Raw genomic sequence first — 23,742 nt, 5'->3', positions numbered from 1 at the left:
TTCACATTGCTGTTCCAGTGGTTGGGATTGACACTATTGTCAATATGATAAAATACTTCTAGCAGTACTAAAAGACAGTGTTATTTTTGCATTGTGATTTTCCCATCTTTGACCTTACTTAAAAGCACAGGAGTCATACTGCTTGAGAGGATTTTGCCATTGGGTATCTTCTGAGTAAAGGTCATAGCATATAATCAAAAGATTCTTAATACAAGGGTGGGCAATACATGAATTATAAAGAGATTTACAGATAAATGGATTTTCTTAGGGCTTAGTCCCTTAAAACTGTGGAGTATGGCAATGAAGTTAACAGAAGTGTGTTACATAGATTCACTGACTGATGAGTCATTATCAATAAAATCAAACAGGGGAATTTGCTGATACAAATCGCTATTTTACCATCATCCTCAGCACATCTGTGCCAAAATGACATGATGGTAGAGCACTGTCTTACCTTTTACAAATATTTAACAAGTCAAATTGTCTGGGAAGAGAAGCCAAATTAAACATTACCTAACTACAATGGTTTAGAGCTGGTCACAGATGTCCTAGAAGAGAACATGATGAGATACTTCATGGCCATAAAGCAAATGTGTTGCTCTTGATAGTAAAAGCAAACCTGGAAGCAGTTCAAACTGCAGGTTTTACACAAGTTATGTGAAATGCAGCTATGCAGCATTTCTAGAATACTATTAGAAGAGAGACTATTTTAATGAAGGGTGACACTCCAGACGACTCAGGTACCGATGAATTTAACATGCCAGAAGTGAGTCCAAAAGGAGGAACTGTAAATACAAAATAAAAAATGGGCCTGCTAACTCAATACTCATGTATATCAACTTACTTGCACTCTTCAGCATTTTAAAAGCTTGTCTTTTTTATTTATTTATTTTTATATGGGACAGGAGGATTACCTGAGAAATGTGTTTCTGCATTCTGCTTACATGTTACCTTAAAAAAAATGCTGATTCCACAAATACAATTACTGTTCTTCAGTGGCATTGAAAATAAAGAAAAATCAAAATGAGAGACAAGAGATAGTGGAACTCACGGACTGATAATATTCGGTCCTGTCTGCTTGTCCTGAAGGGTTGTTTGTAGAATTAGAATGAAAACTCTTATGTCTACAAAAAGAGTTTTGTCAGAGGTGTTTAATCCATTCCCATTGTGTTTTTCTGTGTTTCCACAGAAAAAAAAACAAACCCTGCATATAAGAATAATTTCTTATCACTAGTGTTATTTTACTTTAAAAGTTAATATAATTTTTTACTGTTACCCTTTAACTAGGGTTAATATAAGTAGTTAATCTTTGGTCTTTTTTTTTTTTTTTTTTTTTTTTTACAAATTTTATTTTTCTAAGTGGTGTTAATGTGTAATTTATTCAGAATAAGTGTCAGTGGGGAGACGACTCTTTACTCCAGAGAAATCTGTGCCTTATAGTGTGAATTCTGCATTTTTAAGGTCAATCAGTGCTTTTCATTCCGTGAAATGAATTCTGTACAACAGGAAATCAAGAGAATGTGTTTGAAATTAGCAATTTCATGTCAATGATAATTTGAGAGGGGGCAATACTGCAGCAGATTGCTGGTGAACATTCACAGGCATTGGTTATTGTTTTCAGGAATGTAGGCAGAAAGTGAAAATTCTAATGAATTCTTACATAAGTACGTTGCATTGCCGAAATTTGAATCCAAGGGGCTAAATAAAGTGATCTTTTAAAAGAATACTGAACAAGGGTTTGAGGTGAACTCAGGCAGTTTATAAACTGAAGAGTGACAAGGACTTAATTGCTGTCAAAATTGCAAGGACTATGCCACTCATTTCAATCCAAGCACCACGTATTTTTATCTAACATCTAAATGAATGATTAAGAGAATATGATTCAGTGCTTATTGAATTAAAGGGAAATTTTCATTTTGGTAGACCAATGATATGGTCCGAAATTGAGACTAGAATGGTTTCTGTAAAGGAATTAAGAATAATTACTTTTTTATAATGGTGCAGTAGCACTGGGCATTTTCTAGATCTGCCCCGTGAGTGTGTTTACTTGTCTTTTTGTATAATAACTTAATGGCATGTATAACAACAAAACTGCATCTGTCTTCATACCTGTCATACCATCAGCATATTCCATACATGACCCATCTGACTGTAGAAGAAATTTTCAGTAGCAGAACAGAGCACAAGTATTCACACATGGCAGTTCATGTATTTCTAAGAGTTATGGCATATAATATGAGAATATGATACAAAAAGAGAAGATGGATCTGAATTAATAGAAGAGAGGACAGAGGAAAAGCAAAGGCTGAAGGGAGAAGTCTGCCTGAATGAGAAACACTCATCATACTAGATCTTATCAGATGTTTCGTCTCTGAAATGTCCGGGAAGATTGAGTGAAAATGAAAAAACCCCAAATATTTCAGGACAGAATTCTACTTTTCAAGAGATGAAAAAGTAAAAGGAAAATACACTTATATGATGCATAGCAAACGTATTCCAGTCTCTTGCTAGAAAAGACATGCATTTACAGATTTTTTTTACCTATACCCTGTAAAACCACAACACACAGTTGGAAGCACAACATAGATCCCAGATTGAGGGGAGAGACAAGTTGAAGAAGCAGCTGACCTGAACCGTCACCAGTACTCCTGGATTACTTCATGCTCAGTTGAGTTGCTAAGATAACCAGTCTTTCACGGGTTGAATCCAGAATGTTTCCAAGAACCGAGTTAATTAGTGAAATATCCTAACATTAACTAACTCCCCTGCCAAGAAATGGGCTCTTCCATTTTCCTCACATGATTATCTAGGCACTTTCACTTTTCCATATATAGGAGCAGCTCAGGGACTGACAGATCAGCCTAGGTAGGGATACGGACTTCAGGCACATGCATAGTCCTTGCATGTGTACACAGATGCAAGCACATGCTGATTTCACACACTGAAATTCAAGTTAGTGTAAGAAGTAATAACTGAAGACAGCAATAGTCCTGCTGATAAGGAACATTCTCCTTTAAGAGAAGGTACTAAAGGTAGAACTTTTCTACCACTATAATAATCCATCAGGAAACGCATCACAATCATGAATGGGCCAGTGGATGGTTTATGTGATTTTACGCTGGATGATGAAGGAGCTTTCATGTTCACATCAGAGTCAGTGGGAGAAGGACATCCAGGTAAGAACCCAGCTTTGACAGATAAGTTAAAAGAATAATATTTTAATTTTAAATGTTTTAAAAGCCTAAAGATTTCATCTGCTATTAATCTTATTATAGAAGTAATTTGTAGCAGAATGCTTTTAATTTTAATTCTGTTGGACCTCATTCATATAGACTATAGAACCGTTATAACTAGGGTCCTCCCAACAGTTTACATGCCTTTGCAGGGTGTGTGTTACACTGAGTAGGGCAAGGGGGTTTCTGGTTGCTGCTTCTTCCTTTTCATCTGAATTCCTTTCAGTATTACTGTGGAGACACTACTGTATCTCTGATACACTCAAGTTTCACATATGTATAAGAATGCATAGCTTGCTTCTCAAGTTCCATCTTAATGGGCCCTGAGAAACTGCCCTGCATATATGCTATGCTCTAAAACTGTTACCCATGACAGGAGTATCTCTAAGCAGGCTATTTTAAAGCCTTTGAAAATCAATGGTCTCAGCAGCTGTACATGGCAAAGTTGCTGATTTTCCACTCCCCCGCCCCATTCCATCATCTGATGCAATATATGGAATTGCTTAGCAAACAGTGGACAGTTAATCACTAAACTTTATGTATGTGCATCTGCCATAAACATGTACCTTAGGTCAACTGCAAGTTTTCCCCCAAATGAAGCCAGGGGACAGTAGACTGATGTCCTGCAAAGTACATTTATTTTAGAAGCCAATTTGGTGTCCTGTACCTTTTGCTATAATGAGGCTTTTTAAGGTCTGTATTTGTATTATGTAAGTAAATAATAAAAGGGGTGAAATTCCATAGCAGAGAGTAAAAAGATCAGCAGTGAGAATTCTATGACTATAATTCTGATACTCCTCTATAATATTAACTTATTACTGCAGTTCAAATCCATGGCTGATGCAATTGATTACATCTCTGTCAATGTCAAAGCAGCTACATCAAGTTATGCCAGTTGGGGTTCTTTCTGATGTAACAATCCAAAAATGACAACCACATTCAGTACTTGGGACATAGGTTCCATCTCAGATTTATATATGATTACATCCAGCATCTGTGCCACAATATAGTTTCATAGGAAAAATATTCTACAATATGGTAATTTAAAAATCGTGATGATATTTCCAAAGATAACAGGTCAAAATTTATGCTAGTCTAATCATTATTTTTAGTATCCCCAGGATAATAATAGGTAAGTCTCTAAACAGCAAGAGTACAACTAAGTCCCCAGGCTTAGCTTTGCCCCTTAGTTTTCCTCCTTTACCTGTTCTCTTGTTGTCTTGTTTCTTGCTTTAGAATATGGCCTATTTTTTAGTTTTGAATCACATTCCCTTCTTTCTGAAAATTCTGTTGGCCCTCCGTAGGCTTTTTCTTAAGTCCCATGAACATGATTTTCCTGCTGCTCTGAAATACTTGGCACACCTTTGAGAAACAATGCTACCACATGAAGAAGTGGACAGCTGAAATTTACGTTTTCAAGACTCTGGTGCTTATAATTTCTTAAACAGTCTAGGTCTTCATGTAGGGTACTGAAAACCCAAATTCCTATGACAAAGGTACAGATTTTCCAGATCCAGGGACAGGTTGACAGTAAGTAACTCTTTGTGGTCCTGCAAATTCTTGTTCCTGAACACAGCCCAGCAATAGGTCTTAATTGTCTCAGCACTAGCTGAGACTAGCTCTAGTTCCTGGCAGCAAGTTGATTACCCGTACATCCTGGCCAACCCCCCCTTCTCCCTGTCTGTGGTTTTACATGAGAGATACAGACATGCCATTATGCCTTTATCACCCAGGAAAATCAGGCTATTTCTGAAAATGTAGCTGGACTTCTGACGTTATCAGTAGCACTAGAATTTTATTGTGAGTTTTTACTTCCTCTGTTTGATACCAAGTGGATAATTGGTGTGTTCTTGATTATTTCTCTTCTGTATGCAATAGTATAATTTTGCTAGAGGGTATTATGCGAAGTAAAGATCCCGAACCAGATCTTTGCTGGAAATTTGAATTGCCCTGATTATATTAGCTTAGGTTTGAATGCTTTAATGGACACCTCCTTCTTAACAAACAAATCAGGATAAATTACATGCTTTTTTATTTGGGTATACAGAGAACTGCCTTATAGTTGTGCAGTGCCTAAGTGTGTATCACTTAGAAGCCCAGATTTCGTAGAAGCAAGTAATAGCTGTGAATCATTAACATACAGGTATTACCTATGCTCTCCAAAGACTTTATAGAAGACTGTTTATCCCATCTTCTCAGTCCAAATTCTTGAAAATCACTTTGGTATAAAATTTGGGACTTCCTTCCAGAAGGTCTTTAATCCTGGCAATTAGTGGAGTAAATTCCAAACTCTCTTAAGACTTACATGTGACCTTCTTCATTTCAGTATACTAAAAGTACGTAGACTAGTTGCATGGGGAGAAAAAATGTCTGCCCATAATGCACAATGGTTTCACTGTGCTGTGAAAGGCATTGTGTGTTTCTCTGACCCACAATGTCTCACAGGTGCCAAACAACTTAGGTTTAATTCCTTCCCCTGTCTGGTGTGAATTCAGGTGGAAGTGACTGCAAACAGAATGTCATTCAGTTTTACAGTAAGTATCCAGGACTCTCTTTAAAATATGTAAGAGAAAACATCTACTAAAAGCACACTCAGACTTTCAACCATATTAAAAATGTGTTGATCTTCTGGATACTCACAGAAAAATCAAAAAAGAAAAAAAAAAACAGAAAATGCAGCTCTTTCCAGTAAGTTGATGCTTGCATTATCTATACTTATCAATATCTGACATTGTATATACTTAACAATATACAGTAAACTGTATTGAACAAAGAGAACAGATGTGCTAGATACTTAAGCAGTGTAGTGTTAACAATGCAATACCACTACAGTTATTAATTAGCACTCCTCAAGAGTCTTTTAAATAGGCTAAGTATATATTTTATTTTGAGGATCATGGGTTTTAAGAAAATCAGCCTTACCTTTTGAAATGTTCAAAGCTTATTATATTTACCACACCATCAAAGCCAGAAGTGTGGTTGTACCTCTTTGTTGTGCTTCAAAGGGCAGAGATTTTTTTAATTACATTTTCAGTTGTTAGTGCTGTTCATACGATTTATTGTGTGTGTGTGTGTGTGTGTGTGTGGTGAATCCATGAAACTGAATTCCTGGGGAGATCCTGAGAATTTGCAGATGTCCTGGCTTGCATTTGGCTCTTAAATAATCTAGATTAATGTAACAAACTTATGTTCAGCTATCTGGAAAACTGTGCAACGCCTTCTAATTATTGGAGATTACTTTTGTTGTTGAATGCCTCCTTCATTATTTGACAGCTGGGCATTTGAGTAGGGTTTATCATCCGCTCCCATAGACCCATTAATTCCTTTCATAGTTGGCAAGAGCTATTTTACAGCTGATTGGCAACTCTGCCATAAGGCTGGGTCTGTGGGATGATTGGATTTCATGAAAAGAATCAATGGTTATCTAATACTCAGTCAAGAAATCCTCAGCCTAGACAGCCCTTTTGCAATATTTATCCTATTGGATAGTAATTCACTACATGAATGTATGCATTTAAAATATAATTAATATAAATTTTAAATAAATTTAGGTAACAATGAAGGGTGCACAAAGCCTGCTAAGCATTGCTAAAAATAGAATGCCTCATTTTGTTCTACTAATAGACATGTCTTTAATTTAATGCATTAATAAGCCAATCATCCAGCTAGCTTTCTCTTCCCAGTCTTGATATATCTGTATTTGGATCTAGTTGCACTAGAACTGCTGGTTGTTGTACCAATTTTTAAACTGATTTGGATTTGAAGGAACAAAGGAATCCTGCATACCTCTAGATGAATGGTCTCAATGGCTGGAACCCTTTTAAGATTTTCTTTTTTGAATCCTTATCTGTCTCTCTTTAATTTCCAGCTATCAACTGTAGTTATATTATTATCCATCAGACACAACTTTTCTGACAGCATATTATTTTAGGTTCTTACAGACTATGATCTCAAGGCTTCTAAGGGTCTCCTCTGGTAGGCTGCCTTTCATAGAATGGTTTGAGTTGGAAGGGACCTCAAAGATCATATGGTTCCAACATTCCTGCATGGACAATTTGCTCAAAGCCCCATCCAACTTGGTCTTGAACACTTCTAGGGAGAGGGCATGCCCAACTTCTCTGGAAAACCTGTTCCAGTGTCTCACCACCTTGACTGTACAAAAAGTATTCCTAGTATCTAATCTAAATCTGCCCTTTTTCTGTTTAAAACTGTTACCTCTCATCCTATCACTTAGTGCCCTTGTAAAAAGTCCCTCTCCAGCCTTCCTATAGGCCCCTTCAGGTACTGGAAGACTTCTCCTTCAGCCTTTTGAACTAGATTGAGCTTGATTGATTGCATCCTGTAAGAAAGACTTTTCTGATTTTTGGGCATTCTTCTCAGTCTGTCCTAAAGCTTCCCACAGCTTCTTAATGTCATCTTTGGAATACCACCACCAAAATCTAGTATTTCTGCAGCAGTTTCAATGCTATTGAATGCAGAGTATTTCATTTCTATAGGTGACTGTTAATCTGGTTTTCTATCACAATCTTTTCAGAGTAACAGTTTTGTAAGACAAACTCTCCTCTTCTGTTAATGTGGACTATGCTTTTTGTTTATGAATGTTCACTGTGTTATTTCTCTGAGAGGAAGCATAAGACCTGCTTTTCTATCTACAGGTATGCATGAACTACTGTAGATACTAACCATACAGTTCATGAAGAAAAAACAAAACCAAAACAAACCAAAACCAAACAAAACAAAAACCATGAAAATATCCTGTTACACCTTCACTTGCTGATTTCACTGCATACTGTGGCTCATGCTCCCTTGAGACATTTCATGAAAGTTTTAGTTCATAAATTAGTTTCAACCACAGCATGCAAAACCAACATAAGTTGTTTGTACCAGGAAGGTTCCACAAGGAGAAAAAAGGATGAATTAGTCATATGGGATTACTGGTACTATTCTTGAATGTTTTGTACAATAATATCCCTGAATGTGCAGGGAACTTAGACAAACATGGTACACTGGCATCTAAGACAGGTGAGACATGCTTCGTGTGGAGCAAGGAAAGGGATGAAGGTTGTTCCTGGCATTGAAACTCTGGGTGGCAAAAAAAAAAGACTACAAAGCAGTTCCAGTCACTGGGAGTTTACTGTAAGGCACTGGAATTGCACTAAGAAGGTCATCATATCCCAGTTGCTCTGGTGTCCCACCCAGGTAACAAAAAATTGCATATTTTCATAAATATTTTCTGGTTTATGCTTGAAAATATGGCTATATTTCCATGTAAAAATGGAAACTCTGAAGAGAGCAAGCAGAGATGCATTTTAATAAAATCCAGTCTTGCTAAACAAGTTTCATTTGGACTTCTAGCAAAATTGCAAGAATGGTGTCTGATCCCTGTTTAGTAATAATTGTCTCAAATATAGTAATCCTAAAAAATTATTTCTTGCAAGGCTGAAGGTTCCAGTGCAGCCTACATCTATTAATTGTCTTTTATGTTTGTTCTTTTTTGTGTTGAAGTGGTTAATATGGGAGATAAGAGTGTAAAATCACATTAGTTCTCTCATCTTTGATATTTCCTTCTTAGCTAAATGTGCATCTTCCTCATGAAAATAAATGAGAAATTATTTTCACTTGAGGTTGAATATATTAAAAGTCTCTCATTACATACATAACAAAACATTGCTTTCCAACAGACTGTGTTGCAAATGGCAAGGCAGGAGATAAATTTATTTTGCCAGACAGCATGTTATGGCAACATCTAAAAATAGTATGCAATGCTAGACGTTCTTTAAGAACAATAAAATTAAAATGTATGAGAAAAATTACTGGTTTCATGTGAAAGGCAATGTTATGGTTGCTGCCCTTTTGTGTTCATTAGATTAGCTATTGTTGTGGGGGTCTATTACAGGCCTCCTGATCAGGATGAGGGAGTTGATGAGGCTTTCTACAGGCAGCTGAAAGCAGCCTCGCAACTACAGGCCTTAGTCCTCCTGGGGGATTTTAACTACCCAGATATTTGCTGGAAGGCCTACACAGCCAGCCATTCACAGGCTAGGAGGTTCCTCCAATGCATCAATGATAACTTCTTGATACAAATGGTGGACAAACCAACTAGGAGAGGAGAGCTGCTGGAGCTTGTGCTCACCAACAAGGAGGGTTCAAGCAATTATTAAGAGAAGTCCCATGGGACAGGGTATTAGATGGTAAAGGGGCTCAAGATAGTTGGTCAACATTCAAGGACCATTTCTCCCAAGCTCAGGATCAGAGCATCCCAATGGGTAGGAAAGGTAAGGGAGCCAAGAGACTGGCATGGTTAAACAAGGAACTGCTGGGCAAACTCAAGTGGAAAAAGAGAATCTATGGATCATGGAAGGAGGGGTTGGCCACTCTGACTGTTGTCAGAGGATGTAGGGAGGCAATAAGGAAAGCTAAGGCCTGCTTGGAACTAAACCTTGCTGGAGAGGTCAAAACAACAGAAAGGGCTTATTGAAATACATTGCAGACAGAACTAACACTAGGGGCAATATAGGCCCACTGCTGAATGAGGTGGGTGCCCTGGTGACAGAGGATATAAAGAAGGCAGAGGTACTGAATGCCTTCTTTGCCTCTGTCTTCACTGCTGCAGACTCTCCCCAGGAGCACCAGATCCCTAAAGCCCCAGAAGAAGTCAGGATGAAAGAGGAGTTTGCTTTGGTAGATGAGGATTGGGTTAGGGATCAGTTAAGCAATCCGGACATCCATAAATCAATGGGTCCGGATGGAATGAACCTGTGGGTGCTGAGGGAACTGGCAGAGGTCATTGCTAGGCCAGTCTCCATCATCTTTGGTAAGTCATGGGCAACAGGAGAGGTGCCTAAGGACTGGAGGACAGCAAATGTCACTCCAGTCTACAAGAAGGGCAAGAAGGAGGACCCAGGTAACTATAGACCAGTCAGCCTCACCTCCATCCCTGGAAAGGTGATAGAACAACTTGTTCTTGGCACTATCAGGGAACTGCTTGAAAGAGTCCAGTGCAGAGCCACAAAGATGATTAAGGGAGTGGAACATCTCCCTTATGAGGAAAGGCTGAAGGAGCTGGGTCTCTTTAGCTTGGAGGAGACTGAGGGGCAACATCATCATTGTTTACAGATATGTTAAGGGCAAGTGTCTGGCTTTTTTCAGTGATGTCCAGTGATAGGACAAGGGGCAATGGATGCAAACTGGAACATAGGAGGTTCCACGTAAACATCAGAAAAAACTCTACTGTGAGAGTGACAGAGCACTGGGACAGGCTTTCTCAGGCTTTACTAGCAGTGTTGTTCAGGTGCATTCTAACTTTCTGTTGGGGAGATGGAAGTCGATGGTGAAATATCACCTTGTTAGAATACTACTGATATGGAGTGCATGCTGTATTGGCTTGTGGTGTTAGAGAAGAGGAAAGCTGGAAGTTAAATCTCTTAGCTTTTCTGGTAATTCTACACGTAACATACTTGTTTCACATTTAAGTGCAGAAGACTACAGGTAAAGTTGTATTCAACTTTAGTTTACACCAGTAAAAAATTCCTCATTGTATTTAATGGCTTTGTTTGCAGGACATTTCAGATGTCTTTCTATGTAGCTAGCTTAAATACTCTAGTCAGTAGCAATAAAAGAATTCCTTGCTGAAAAACTTACCTATTCAAAGAGATACAAACAGTCCAGGTTTTGTATTGAGTGCTATGGTTTTGAATCACAATTTTGATGTATTGCAGATAAAATCTGTGATCAAATCAGTGATGCTGTACTAGATGCCCATCTCAAGCAGGACCCAAATGCCAAGGTTGCTTGTGGTAAGTTGTTTGCTGCTTTGCCTTAAGTCATCACCCTATCATTGTTCTTTTTTTTGTGATGTTTGCAAAGAGCTTGGTGTTATCATTTGCTAATTCATTTTACTCTCAAGAAATTATGTAAGAATTACTTTTTAAGCGAAGGAGAGATGAGAAGAAACAGTAAGATTTTGTAAAGACTAAAGCCAAAGCAGGCTGTAGAAGTGTAGGATAGTTAATTTTGTGTGTGGACTGAATTTTCCTGGGAGAAACAGGTTGGCTTCATTACAGTGGATTTTTGAAAGAATTTTTGAATGTTTTGCTGAACAGTTAATTTACTATATTTAATAAAGTACAAATTGTTAACTCCAAGTCCCTGTAATTGCTTGTTTTTCGAAATCTCTTCATAAAGAAAAGCTCCATGAACCCTCGGGTTATTAACCCAGTTTGTGTGTTATGTAACTAAACCTCATCTTCAGATTCTTCCTCCCTAGACTGGGGGCAAGTTTTCAAAATAGTTGGTCATTGATTGAGTTTTAGTTAGCCTCAGTATGTATCTTAGAGTGATTAAGTGGATTTAGAAATCACAGCTTAATGCTACATTTCCCCAAAATCTGTGCGTATCACTGAATCTTGCTTAGTATTGTGACTTGTCCATTTGTAAGCTGGACATAGTAATCTTTTCCTTACTTTCAGACATACTGTGGATACGACAAGAATTTGTTTAAGAATAAGCTAATAGTGCTAAAATTACAAATAGAAGGGACTTACACTGTATATACCCAGTAGATATCTCAACATCACCGTCATTACAGTTATTTGTCTTAGTGGGCCTGGTTCTTCTGCATTTATAATCCTGTTTTTATCTCTCTCCTCAGAGACAGTATGTAAGACAGGAATGGTGTTGCTCTGTGGGGAGATCACATCTCGTGCTATTGTGGATTATCAACGAGTTGTCCGAGATGCAATCAGACATATTGGCTATGATGATTCAGCTAAAGGTTGGTGGAAAAACTCATGAAATCCTTGAAGAGCAAGCAATAGGCAACAGCAAAACAGGTCTGTCACCACTTCCATATATGGGCTTTAGCACACCTGATAAACAGTGAATATCCTTTGTGAAAGCTGCTTACATGGTGCTACCTGATACACTTTCTGGTTTTATCCTAGTAAGTAGAAAAAACATTGTGTATTAGTTAAAACTCAAAGGAAGTAGACAGAATATACTTTGACCTGTGCTATTAGGCCACAATAGCTAACTGAGTCACAAAATCTGCCAGACCACAATGTCTGCAAGAACTCAAATATTGGATATTAATTTGGCAGGCTGATTGGTGCATCTTGGTGAGAAAGAGATAGAAGAAGAAACCTAGTTCATTTCATTGCATTGCTATATATTTGTGTTGTGGTAGCACCTAGAATTCTCAGATGTCCAGCACGTTCTCACTGTGCAAGGTGCTCTGTCAGCTCTGAACAACTCCTATGCTGAGGTGTTTGCAGTCCAGATCTGTTTTGTGTAATGTACAAATGATATAAAAGACAAAATGCTTTCTATACTAGACACATTTCACTTTCTGATTTGCCATGTATCTGTTTATATGTTACAAATATTCCAAATCCACTGTTCCAGGGTAGTATATCTTTGAAGAGCTTTTTGTTTAAAAAGTTTTTTCTTGCAGTCCTTTAATTGCTATTGAATTTACAGGAAGATTATGGTGGGAGAATATTACAGCAGCACATCTGCAGGTTATCTTCTCTATCATGTAACAGCAATACTTCAGAAAGCGCTGGCAAATCTAGTAGGTCATAAATCTTTTTTTATCCTAACTGCCAGAAATTATAAGGAGAAATGCAGTGACCCAGTAAAAATCCATTTCTATGCAGAAATAAAACAAAAAGCTAAACCAAACAATTGCACACAGAAATATAATTTTCTTCTCTACATAGCCTACTTAAAAGAGGGTGACAAGCATGCTTGAAATGGGTCATATGCATGTATATATGTTGTATTGGCTGAACATGAGTTTGGTCAGCAGATGCCAGTAGCTACAGTTCTAGGAAAGGTTGGATTTGGAGAGAAGCAAGTTACTATTAATATATTAGGAAGAGGTGGAGAGTTTTTGCCACAATCTTGTGTAAGTCAAGATTTAAAGTTTTAAAACTTTCCTTTTGGTCTGTGAAAGTAATGTAAAGTAAATTCCCATTTCCAGATTTTCTATGAGACTTGAATCTGTTTGGTTTTTTCTGTTTGTGGCTCTCACGCAAACTCCCACAAGACATTTAGGTGCAGGCACTGCTTTACATGTATTACAAGTACTGCATCAGAGAGCAGCGCCTTCAGTTGCCAAAAAAAGTTAGCTCCTAGGAATTCACATAGAGGGTTTTAATCCTATTTATTTGGGAGAGGCTGGTTATTTACATTTTTTACTAGTTTTCTGCAGTTAATAATTCATAATCTGAATTGGCTTAGCACAGGGTGCCAATGCAAGAGAAAACAAGTGGCAACAAGCAATAAAGGCAACACTATATGCCCCACCCACTCCCGAAAAAGGCTTTAAGTGTTGTATTGACAGAAAAAAAAAAAATCTAAAAATTGCAGTTAGGTTGTGAGTTCTGAATGTGGTATTCTTCAGAATAAAAATTTGGTCATATGGTTCCATATTACTTTTCTTGATTGTGACAGAAAGAGCTCATTTTCCATTAATCTTTTTTTCCAAATAGGCTTTGACTACAAGACTTGTAACGTTTTAGTGGCACTGGAACAGCAGTCACCTGATATTGCCCAAGGTGTTCACCTACACAGGGATGAAGAGGATGTTGGTGCTGGAGATCAGGTACACATACCGTCTCATCTAAAACATCAAAGCTGTTTGAGTGGAAAGTTTACTGCATCTCATGGCTGTATTTTCTGAATCAAAACCTTGTGAATATTTCCACACTTCCACCTTGGGCAAGTCCAAGATAAAAAACATATTTCTATTAAAGCAGTTGGAAGTTCTTTGAGGGCAGACTTTTGCCTGGTTTTGTTGTTTTTTGCTTACATATTTCATGTTTTTGTTGAGTAGCTTTATGTTCATTAGACCATTAATCTTGTAGCCAGACTTGTCTTGTAAGATGGAATAAACTAAAGATATTTTTGCTTTCACAGAAGTCTTGAGATTTTGCACAGCAAAATATTAGGTGATGTTTCAACTGTCTGCAGCCCTAGTACAATGATGGCAAATATGCCAGATTACTTTTAATTCTCACTTATTTCCCAGAGGCAGCTACTGTAATAGGTCTTCCACATAATTAGGGCTATCCAAGCTGCATTTCTGTGAGCTAAATAACATATGTAGATCATTATGGTGTGTTCCCAAGAGAAAAATGCTAACATAAAAACTCCATAATCTGAATGATGCCAGTATAAGCAAGTTTAACATCTGCAGTAATTATCATTAGTAGTAATATCTAGTTCATAACAATACTGTTGAGAACCAGAAGTGGACATATCAGAGTCCAGGAGCCAAGCTAATATTGTTCAAAAAACCCTTGAGGACTAAGTCAAAATGCTTTTATGCTGTCATGGGGACATAATACTACATCAGATGAAAAGATACCTGACTTTCAGTGGAACTTATATGGCTTCCCTTCCCATCGTATCTAAGTACCTTCCTGTTTGTTTGGGATTTGTTGTGGTTTTGTTTTTTTTTTTTTTAATCACAACATACACTGGATGAGGAGAAAGAAAATACTGCAAACTATGTAACAAATGAACATGGCTGAATAACAGTAGAAGCTGTGACTAGAAGCATGTGGCACTGTAAACCTGAGGCAGGTGCCCTGACTTCATGGAGTATTCACATCCCATTCCTCTGAAATATCAGATGTGACCTGCTCTTATGCACACATAAGTGCACCTGTGTTCTTACATAAAAGCCTCTACAACCTGTTCAGGCTAACCAGAACACCTTCCCTATGACAGAATAGTCCTGAAATGGACTATTCAACAGATCCAACAGATTCTTCTTCTGTGTAAGAACCTGATTTTTTTTTCATAGAAACTTCTCCATTTTTGTCCAGATTTCCACCTCTCCATGCAAACCTTTAGGCTTTCACTGTAAATTGTAGGAACACAGTTTGTTTCTCATTAAACTAACATGTTGGAGCCTGATCTGAGTTTAGGTTTCTTGCACTGTAATGTAAAACAGTAGAAAGTAAACCCGAGGGTACTTTTTACTCTTGTTTCAGATGGAATCTTGTTGCCTTTGGTTGTGGTGCTTTTAACACTGATTGAAGTCTCTTCTCCTGTAGGGCTTGATGTTTGGTTATGCAACAGATGAGACAGAAGAATGTATGCCTCTAACAATTATTCTTGCTCATAAACTCAATGCCAGGTTAGCAGAGATGAGACGTAGTGGAGAACTTCCTTGGCTGAGGCCTGACTCTAAGACACAGGTAAATACTGCTACAGGTAGTCCAGATAGTTGAAAGCTAACACTTTTTCTCTCCAGAAATCTTTTTTTTTTTTTTTTAAAGACAGCAATTGATGGTGTTCAGAGTATCAGAATTCCTACTACATAACCTACAAGTAGCAGATAAAGAATTTCCACTGCTTATGATACTGTCTCCTTTGCTGTTGGAAAATGGTTAAGCTCTATCAGAGTGGTAGGAGCACTTAACCACAGACCAGTGAAGAAACATTTAGCCCTTCAAACCTTAGTGGTCTGTGCTTGTTCAAAAAGTGACAAGAGATCCAAGGATTTACTTGCATTTAGGGATTTGGGCTGGCCTTTTGAACATGCACTGAGAAGGTGAATTTCTGAGGCTTGGCAGTTTTGCTGGAAATCCCAACCAAAAGACACATCTTGGACAAATTCACAGAAAATTAGATTGTCCATGCTGGGTTTTGGTAGTGGGGGGTTTTCTTCCTTTTTCTTTTTTTTTTTCTTTTTTTTTCCCCTCAGCACTCCAAAAACAAAGAATGAAAAAATGGGCTTAATTTCTCACACCTTGTCAACAATGTGAGCAGCGTTCATTATCACGTCAGCATTGATATTTTTGCTACCATTTTGCTCTTGAAATAGCAGAGCATGAGGTATGATGTAGACCAATAATACATTTTATAAGAACTTTGTTTTTTTCTTCCTGCTTGTCCCTGTTCTGCTCAGGTCACGGTTCAGTATACCCAGAAGAATGGAGCAGTCATCCCAGTGCGTGTTCACACCATCGTGATATCTGTGCAGCACGATGAAACCGTTTCGCTGGAGAACATGCGCAGAGCCCTGAAAGATCGTGTGATTCGAGCTGTTGTCCCTGCAAAGTACTTGGATGAGAATACTGTTTATCACCTTCAACCTAGTGGACGTTTTGTTATTGGAGGGCCTCAGGTTTGTGTTGTATTATTTTGGTGCTTTTATCAGCTTGCCTTTGTCATGGGGTGTGTAACTTAAATGCTCAGCTTTTTGCCACGTCTTTCCTAAGGAGTAAGAAGCAAGCTGTCTAGTAGAAGTTTTAACTGCAGTTGTATGTGGAAGAAGCACCCAGGGTTTCATGTGCTGTACTCCAAAGTAACCTTTGAGGGCACAGTTGTATCATCCATGTGCTGTGGTTAGGCAGGCAAGTTGAGCTGTATCTTACATTGTGTGTGGAATGCATAGCCCAGCTCTGGGTTTCCAATACCTGAAAGGGGCCTACAGGAAGGCTAGGGAAGACCAGTTCACAAGACCATGTAATGATAGGACAATGGTTAGTGGTTTCAAGGCTTGAGGAGGCTCTGAGGAATCTGTTCTAATGTGAGATGTCCCTGCTTATCGTAGGGAGGTTGGACTAGATGACCTGTATAGGCCCCTTCCAACACAAGGCATTTTATGATTCTATGATTCCTCAAACCTTCTCGAGTCCAGCACTGAGTGAGAGACACGATCCTTTTCTCACAGAAAGCACACCTCACAAAGAGATAGACAAGAGAAGATTCACTTCTCTTACAGTGAACCTGGTTTTCAGATCTGCATGGCTTGCCCTGTTCTACCTACAGCAATGACAGCTGAAGGTGTTAATCTGTTCTGAAAATCAGCCCCTGAGAGGCTTCTCCCAGTGAGAAAATAAGTGTTGCTTTTGCTTTATATAAGCAATGCAGGAACTGGACTAGATGATCTTTCGAGGTCCCTTCCAACCCCTAGGATTCTATGAACTGGGATTTAGAAACTGCACTCACATATGTCAGGCAGAACTTCAACTCTATAGGATCAGGACCTTTGAGATTTAGTTTTTCAAAACAAATTCATAATTCCCAATGTTTTAGTCTTCAGTGCCTTTCAGAACTACCAAAGCAAAATTTCAAAGCTCCTTCCTGAAATTAGGCCAATTTTTACAAAAAGTCCATATAGATGATGTTTTTCCTTTGCTGTTAAAATGCATTCATTTACTGGAATTTTCCAGAATTATTTCTAGGGTGCTCAGTCTTTTTTACATTAGTACTATGGAACAGGTAGGAAGGTGTTGAGATTAATAATTATCATAATGATTATACAGAGAATTTATTTTTGTGTAGTTGCATTGGTTGTATCACTGTAATTTTGTGTATCACTGACATCCTAGACTATGGAAAAATGTAGAGGCAAACCTGAGCTGTAACTTAGAGCAAATGAACCAATGCAGCAATCATAGCTACATGCAAAAAGAAGGCTAAACGTATGCAAATTTTCAGGTGTGCACTGAACTGCACCCATTAAAAAATGTAGTAGAATTACATTTGGTAAGCCAACCAGAACTATTTTTTTTACTCTTGCGGTGGAACAGTATTGCTTCTGTTTGCAGAGACAAACACAGGCATGTTGCAGCGTATGTTTGCAGCTTTTTAAGCCTGGGATAAGTTTACTTAGTATGGGTCAATCTGCCTGTATGTCCGTGGCCTTACAACTGCTGTCATCACTTGTGCAATTTGCAATAGCATTGCAGCAACCAGAAAACAACTATTTCTTTCTCTGTCTTTTACATGTTGAACTCTGATCCCTTTTCATAAGAGTATTACTAAGTTGTATTGTTAATGAAGCCAGCTATGGAAGGCTGTCTTAATCTGTAGCTCAGTTCATATAAGGAAGACGTATTTCACTTGGGATTTTCACATGGCACCTTGAAATCTGGCTATGCCAAAATTAGTAATTTTGCTGCTATCGCCCATTTTGCAACAACAACACCCTCTGGTACTGTGAAGACATTACAGCTCATCACAAAAGCAACTTTCACATACTTTACCAATGCATTTGTGCTCTTTAGCACCTTTAAAACCAGACATGTCTTTTTCCCTTCACCTGTCCATTTCTCTTCCTCTCACTCAGTTCTGCACTCAAGTCATGATGGCACACCAGGTGTTCTCACTGCAATTGTCAGTGCCACCAGAATTGAAGGTTTGAGCCCAGCAGAAGAACCCCAAGAAGACAGAATCCTTTAGACAAGCCCAGCTATCTGCAATTCAGATTTATGTCTTTCTGCTTTCTTAGCAGAATGGAACAAACAGTGCCAAAGGTTTTCTTCTGTGTATATGCACAGTCTTTCTGAGAAAAACTTTGGCTCTCCACTTGTGTTTGCTTTGCAAACATTCCAGCAGTTGAATTTTACTGACACAATATTCTATAGACAAAGAATTTCCAACCTGCCTGCACAGGTGGAGACTGAAATTCAAATTTGACAATGTTTCCATTCACGCCAGAAAGCTTAAGTATTTAGTAAATCAAGTGACAGACAATTAGTCAGGTACCGATCAGCTAACTAAGATCAAATGAAAATATCAAGTACTTGTGTGGAATAATCAGGATCACTGTATAGGCAGCTAGAAGGTGAACTGTGCTCCCTTATTTAATACTTTAGAATATTCATCTACATGTATCTGTAACCTTCATTCTCAATTAGCTATAATGGCCTACTGCTCCATACCTGTTGTGTTTAGTTCAAATTAGACTATCAATATTTTGGAGTTGAAAAATGTGTTTTTAGTACATACTTGTACGACAGTCTCTGTAATGATACTGCACTGGAAGTATGGGGTGCCAGCCTCAATGTAATGATGTGTAAGGTAGCACTGGCATACCTTCTGATGGTAAATAAGAAAAGCCATAAAATATTTAATATTCACACAACTATCAGCGTTTGACCAAATTACACGAAAGCTTGTTTGGTTTGGTTTTGGTTCTGTTTTTTTTTAACAGTGTACAATATCTCAATGGCTCCTATATGCCACATAGTTTGTTAGCAATATTCTGTATTGAGTTAGGATGTGGTAGATATAGGTAACTTTTTAAACCCAAGTTCCTATATTGTCTGGAATATAAAGTGGGATTATTTAGTCTGGAGAATAGGAGGCTGAGGGGAGACCGCATTGCTTTCTACAGCTACCTGAAAGAAGGTTGAAGTGAGGTGCGTCTTGGCTTCTTTTCCCAAGTGAATAATGATAGCTCTAGAGAAGATGGCCTGAAGTTGCACCAGGGAAGGTTTAGACTAGATACTAGGAAGAATTTCTTTACTGAAGGAGTGGTCAGGTATTGGAAAAAGCTGCAGGATGCATAGCCTTGTTTGAGAGTTATATTAAAATGGATTGTAAAATGGATTAATTCTTTTACTGATTCAGGGTGATGCTGGTGTTACTGGTCGGAAGATCATTGTGGATACCTATGGTGGCTGGGGAGCCCATGGGGGTGGTGCCTTTTCTGGCAAGGACTATACAAAGGTGGACCGATCAGCTGCGTATGCAGCCCGCTGGGTGGCTAAGTCTCTTGTGAAAGCAGGGCTCTGTCGCCGTGTTCTGGTTCAGGTATGGTTTGCTATGAGTGATACTTTCCTCAAACAGATTTTTCCTTTTTAACTTTACCTTGAATACACATGATATGAGAGACTATAATAGAAGCAGTCTTGGTGACGGCTTGGGGTTGAAGAAAGGAGGACCTTGATCTGCTTGGTTCAAGACCACTGTAACATCCCTAGTAGCCTATCAGCTCCTTGAGGCTGAACTTTTCGTTTAGCTTTCATTATATTGGCTGGTTTTCTGGACACTTATTGAGTCCTCAACCCTCTGACACACACATGGAAATTAGAATGGGGTGACTGGATAATGGGGAAGAAAGTTATCCGGATACATTGGTATTTCCTCTTTTTTTCCTACAAATATAGATTGCACAAATGTGGGAGATGAAGAAAAGGCCTTAGTTTTCCTAAGGTGGCTCATGAATGAGTGCTTTCTTCTGTTTCTTACTCTTTATTTGCTACTGTGTTTTTTTTTTTGCTGTAGGTTTCTTATGCCATCGGGGTAGCTCATCCATTATCCATTTCACTATTCACTTATGGAACTTCCCAAAAAACAGAGAAAGAACTGCTGGACATTGTGCACAAAAACTTTGATCTTCGGCCTGGTGTCATTGTCAGGTATATAAAAACACAAAAAAGAAAATATCTTGATGATCACATCCTAGACATTATTGCAGAAACATTAGGTGTTACAATGTTAGGAGTTAGCCTCTTGAACTGGTGTGGGATTATTCCACGCAGTACAAAGGAGACTTTCATTCTTTCAGTCTTCACAATTGATATTTTTAATGAATCTACCACTGTGCCATATGTCTTAAGATAACAGCTGTAGTTTTCAAGTTTCATATGAAGCATATATTTTCAGCATTAGGCTTTATACAGTATGTGGAATTCAAATAAAATAAAATAACTTTTGTATTCCAAGAATTTTAAGTTACTTTGCTATCAAAAAAAAAAAGTGCTTTGTTTTACAAGAGGAATCGGAGTTTAAGCTTTTCTATTACAATTAATAAATCTTAATAATAAGGACTTTTCCTGTAGCCCTAAATTACTTCAGATTTAAGTTTTGTTGTCACTTTTATGGTTCACTATTGGACATGTTTACTGATATATGTGCATCTTCAGAATATGCTTGCTCAACTAAGGGTGTTAAAATGGATATCAGCATCAAGATTTTAATGGTAGTTATTATCAGGTGATCTTAATGTGAAAAAAATTGTCTTCTTTTTGTTATACACACAGGGATTTGGACCTAAAAAAGCCTATTTATCAGAAGACTGCATGTTATGGTCACTTTGGAAGAAACGAATTCTCATGGGAGGTGCCTAAGAAACTTGTGTTTTGACACTAGCAGTGACCCTTTAAAAACAGGAAATAAGAGAAGTCCATTAGTGATGAAGATGCTTCCAAAAATCAAATTTGACAGCTTTGTATTCCACAAAAGGAATTCTAGATTTTTAAAGGGAAAGAAAGAAAATGATATTTTCATCTAAATTGATTTTTTTATCCCTCAGTGTCTTTCATTATCTAAGATATAACGGACAGAGTCTGTTTTTTAATCAGCATAAGACAAAAAAAGTTTACGTTTTATTGCTGCTCTGTTGGTTCTTTTGATAAATGCAAAGTATGACTCAGACACACAAACTAATAGCTGAACCTCAGCCCTTTCATGGGCAAAGGCGAAGACAACTTTCTCAATTCTGACTAAGGATCAGCAGATCTGTTGCTTCTAATTAGACAACAGGAAATTCTGGGGTCCAATTTCCATACTGGAGTTAGTTGCATACAGCTGGGGGTTGCTTTTTTGGGACAAGGCTGAATGTCACCTAACTGCCTGTCAACTCTTTTGTAGATGATGTTAACATATACGTAATATTTAAATCACCTTCACTGGGTATGTGCTGTTACTGTAGTGTTTCAATTACTTATGTATTTGAAACACAAGTGTTCCATAAAACAATCATAGAATAAAAATCTTTTTCCTACCATATATATAAAGGTGTCTCTTTTTCCAATTTTTTTAATATTTCAGTAAAATGCTTCATTTCAACTGAGTGTCTTTATACTCTAGGATTTTCGTTTACCAACATAATGGAATTTTATTAGATTTTGGAATTTTTATATGAATTTACCTGTCCCTTTTGAGTAAAAGCTTAGTGAAAAAGTGTTAGATTTTTATTTTTAACTCTTAGGTGCATTGTATACAGTAATCTCTTTTAATTTTTGCTCCCAAATGTTTGGTTTGTTGCATGGCTTATTTGATATAATTTGGTAATAAAATGAAGTGCATAGAAATAACTGCAAAACATCAACGAATTATACATAGCATGAGGTTAAAATTTGGACCACTACCTTCCCTGTCGAGCAGTCCATCACCAAAAAACCAGCCGCTAGATGGCTGTATGGAGCAAAAGCAGGTCCCTGTTTGTCCCCAGTACTCGGCTGCTCAGCCTGGGCGTTGGTTACCTGTTACTCCGCTGGAGACAGTGACAGCCTCTCCTGGCTGAGCAATGCAGTTGCTGTGCATGGTGGATTGGCTATGATCTAGACTGAGGACAAGGATGGTTCTGTGCTCATCTGCTGTATCATCCTACAAAGTGACAAACTAATTTTTGCATAAGACTGTGGATTAATCCTAGGCTGTTGAAATTGGGAGGGTGTGAGATCACATTTATCCTCTGTGATCAGTTTTGTTTGTCAATAGGCAACAGGGATGAACTTCATCCTGCAATGCAAGGGTTACCTATGTATGACTCCCAAGGTCACTTAATCCCAGCGTTACAGTTTAAGCAGTGTCCCATTAGCTCTTCTGCACTGGAGAGATCCTGCCACCCCATGATTCTCACCTAACTTCCTTTCTAGTGTCTCCCAAATAGATGTTGAGGTGGAAAGAGAGTGTTTGACTGTGATGATCATTAAAGAAAAGTTGCTATTCATTTTCTTCAAGTATGTCACAAACATAACTTGTATCTGTTCAAGCCAGAAGTTTATCCACTGTATTAATTGTGGTGATGTGCTATATGTAGTGTGTACTTTGCGACAAACAAGTAGGTTTATCTGTAGTTTCTGATGTTATGAGGACATAGAGCATTGATCAATGGCCTTTGTTGGACACCTGGATACTTTTTGGCAGGAAAATATCTTAAAATGCATCTGCATCTTAAATAATGTATTGGCAAAAAACTTCCCAGGGCCTGTTTTCCCAGTTGCATATTGCTCATCTTTCTTGCAAGGAAGATTACTGTGTGTGTCAGCCTCAAAAATGTAAACTGTCTGGGAGCAGGTCCTGCCTTGAAACATAAACCTTGGCCTTCATTATTAAAGACTTGTTTTGCTAATGAACTTTTACCTATCAGTAATGTATACAAAGGAATTTTTACTACTAATAAGGAAGTTGCCATTCATGCTGCCACAGAACTGTTTAGTGCCAGTGTTACAGTCCTACACATACCTTTTTATCAAGCAGTCCCCGAGATGGCATCAGAAGGCACAGCTTTGTTCATGTGATGGAGATCTTGCCACTGGTTTAGCTGCTCCAGGATCTTCTGGTCATAATGTGTTGTAGTACAACTAGAAGAAACAAGCAGATGAAAAATAAATAAAAGTAAACCTGAAAAAGTGCTGTATAAATAAATGTGTTGCATAATGTAATATGAAAGCAGAATGTCCCTGTCTCAGCAAAGCCAAACACCTACAGACAAAATGAACAGTTCTGCTCTAGCAGTGACAATAAACCAGGCCAGAGTTTGTTGGAGAGGGAGCGTGTTTGTGTGTCTAGCTGTTTGCTGGGCAGGCAAGGGCAGTGCTGAGGCTTGGCAGTGGTGTGAGCATGATGGGCTGTGGCGGAAGGCTCATGACTGCAACCTGCAGTTTACAGAAGGGGTCAGTCAGTTACGCCCCTAGGACACATGAGGACAGTAAATGTATAGGGTAGAAATTATTGAACTTCTGTGGTAGTT

The 23,742-nt window shown here is 38.1% G+C and overlaps 1 protein-coding gene across 1 annotated transcript; it reads left to right on the top strand.

The window, feature by feature from the left end:
* Positions 1 to 2,851: 2,851 nt before the first annotated feature.
* Positions 2,852 to 21,781, top strand: MAT1A (methionine adenosyltransferase 1A). The gene is made up of 9 exons (XM_051618418.1): positions 2,852 to 3,176; positions 10,952 to 11,029; positions 11,884 to 12,006; positions 13,727 to 13,839; positions 15,299 to 15,442; positions 16,156 to 16,374; positions 19,611 to 19,793; positions 20,268 to 20,401; positions 21,026 to 21,781. Exons 1-9 carry the CDS (start codon positions 3,083 to 3,085, stop codon positions 21,126 to 21,128), a joined length of 1,191 nt encoding a protein of 396 aa, XP_051474378.1. The 5' UTR covers positions 2,852 to 3,082; the 3' UTR covers positions 21,129 to 21,781.
* Positions 21,782 to 23,742: the final 1,961 nt, after the last annotated feature.

Source organism: Apus apus, chromosome 4 (assembly GCF_020740795.1).
Source record: "Apus apus isolate bApuApu2 chromosome 4, bApuApu2.pri.cur, whole genome shotgun sequence".
In the NCBI taxonomy this organism is placed as follows: Eukaryota; Metazoa; Chordata; class Aves; order Apodiformes; family Apodidae; genus Apus; species Apus apus.
This window is presented reverse-complemented; position numbering and strand designations above follow the sequence as displayed.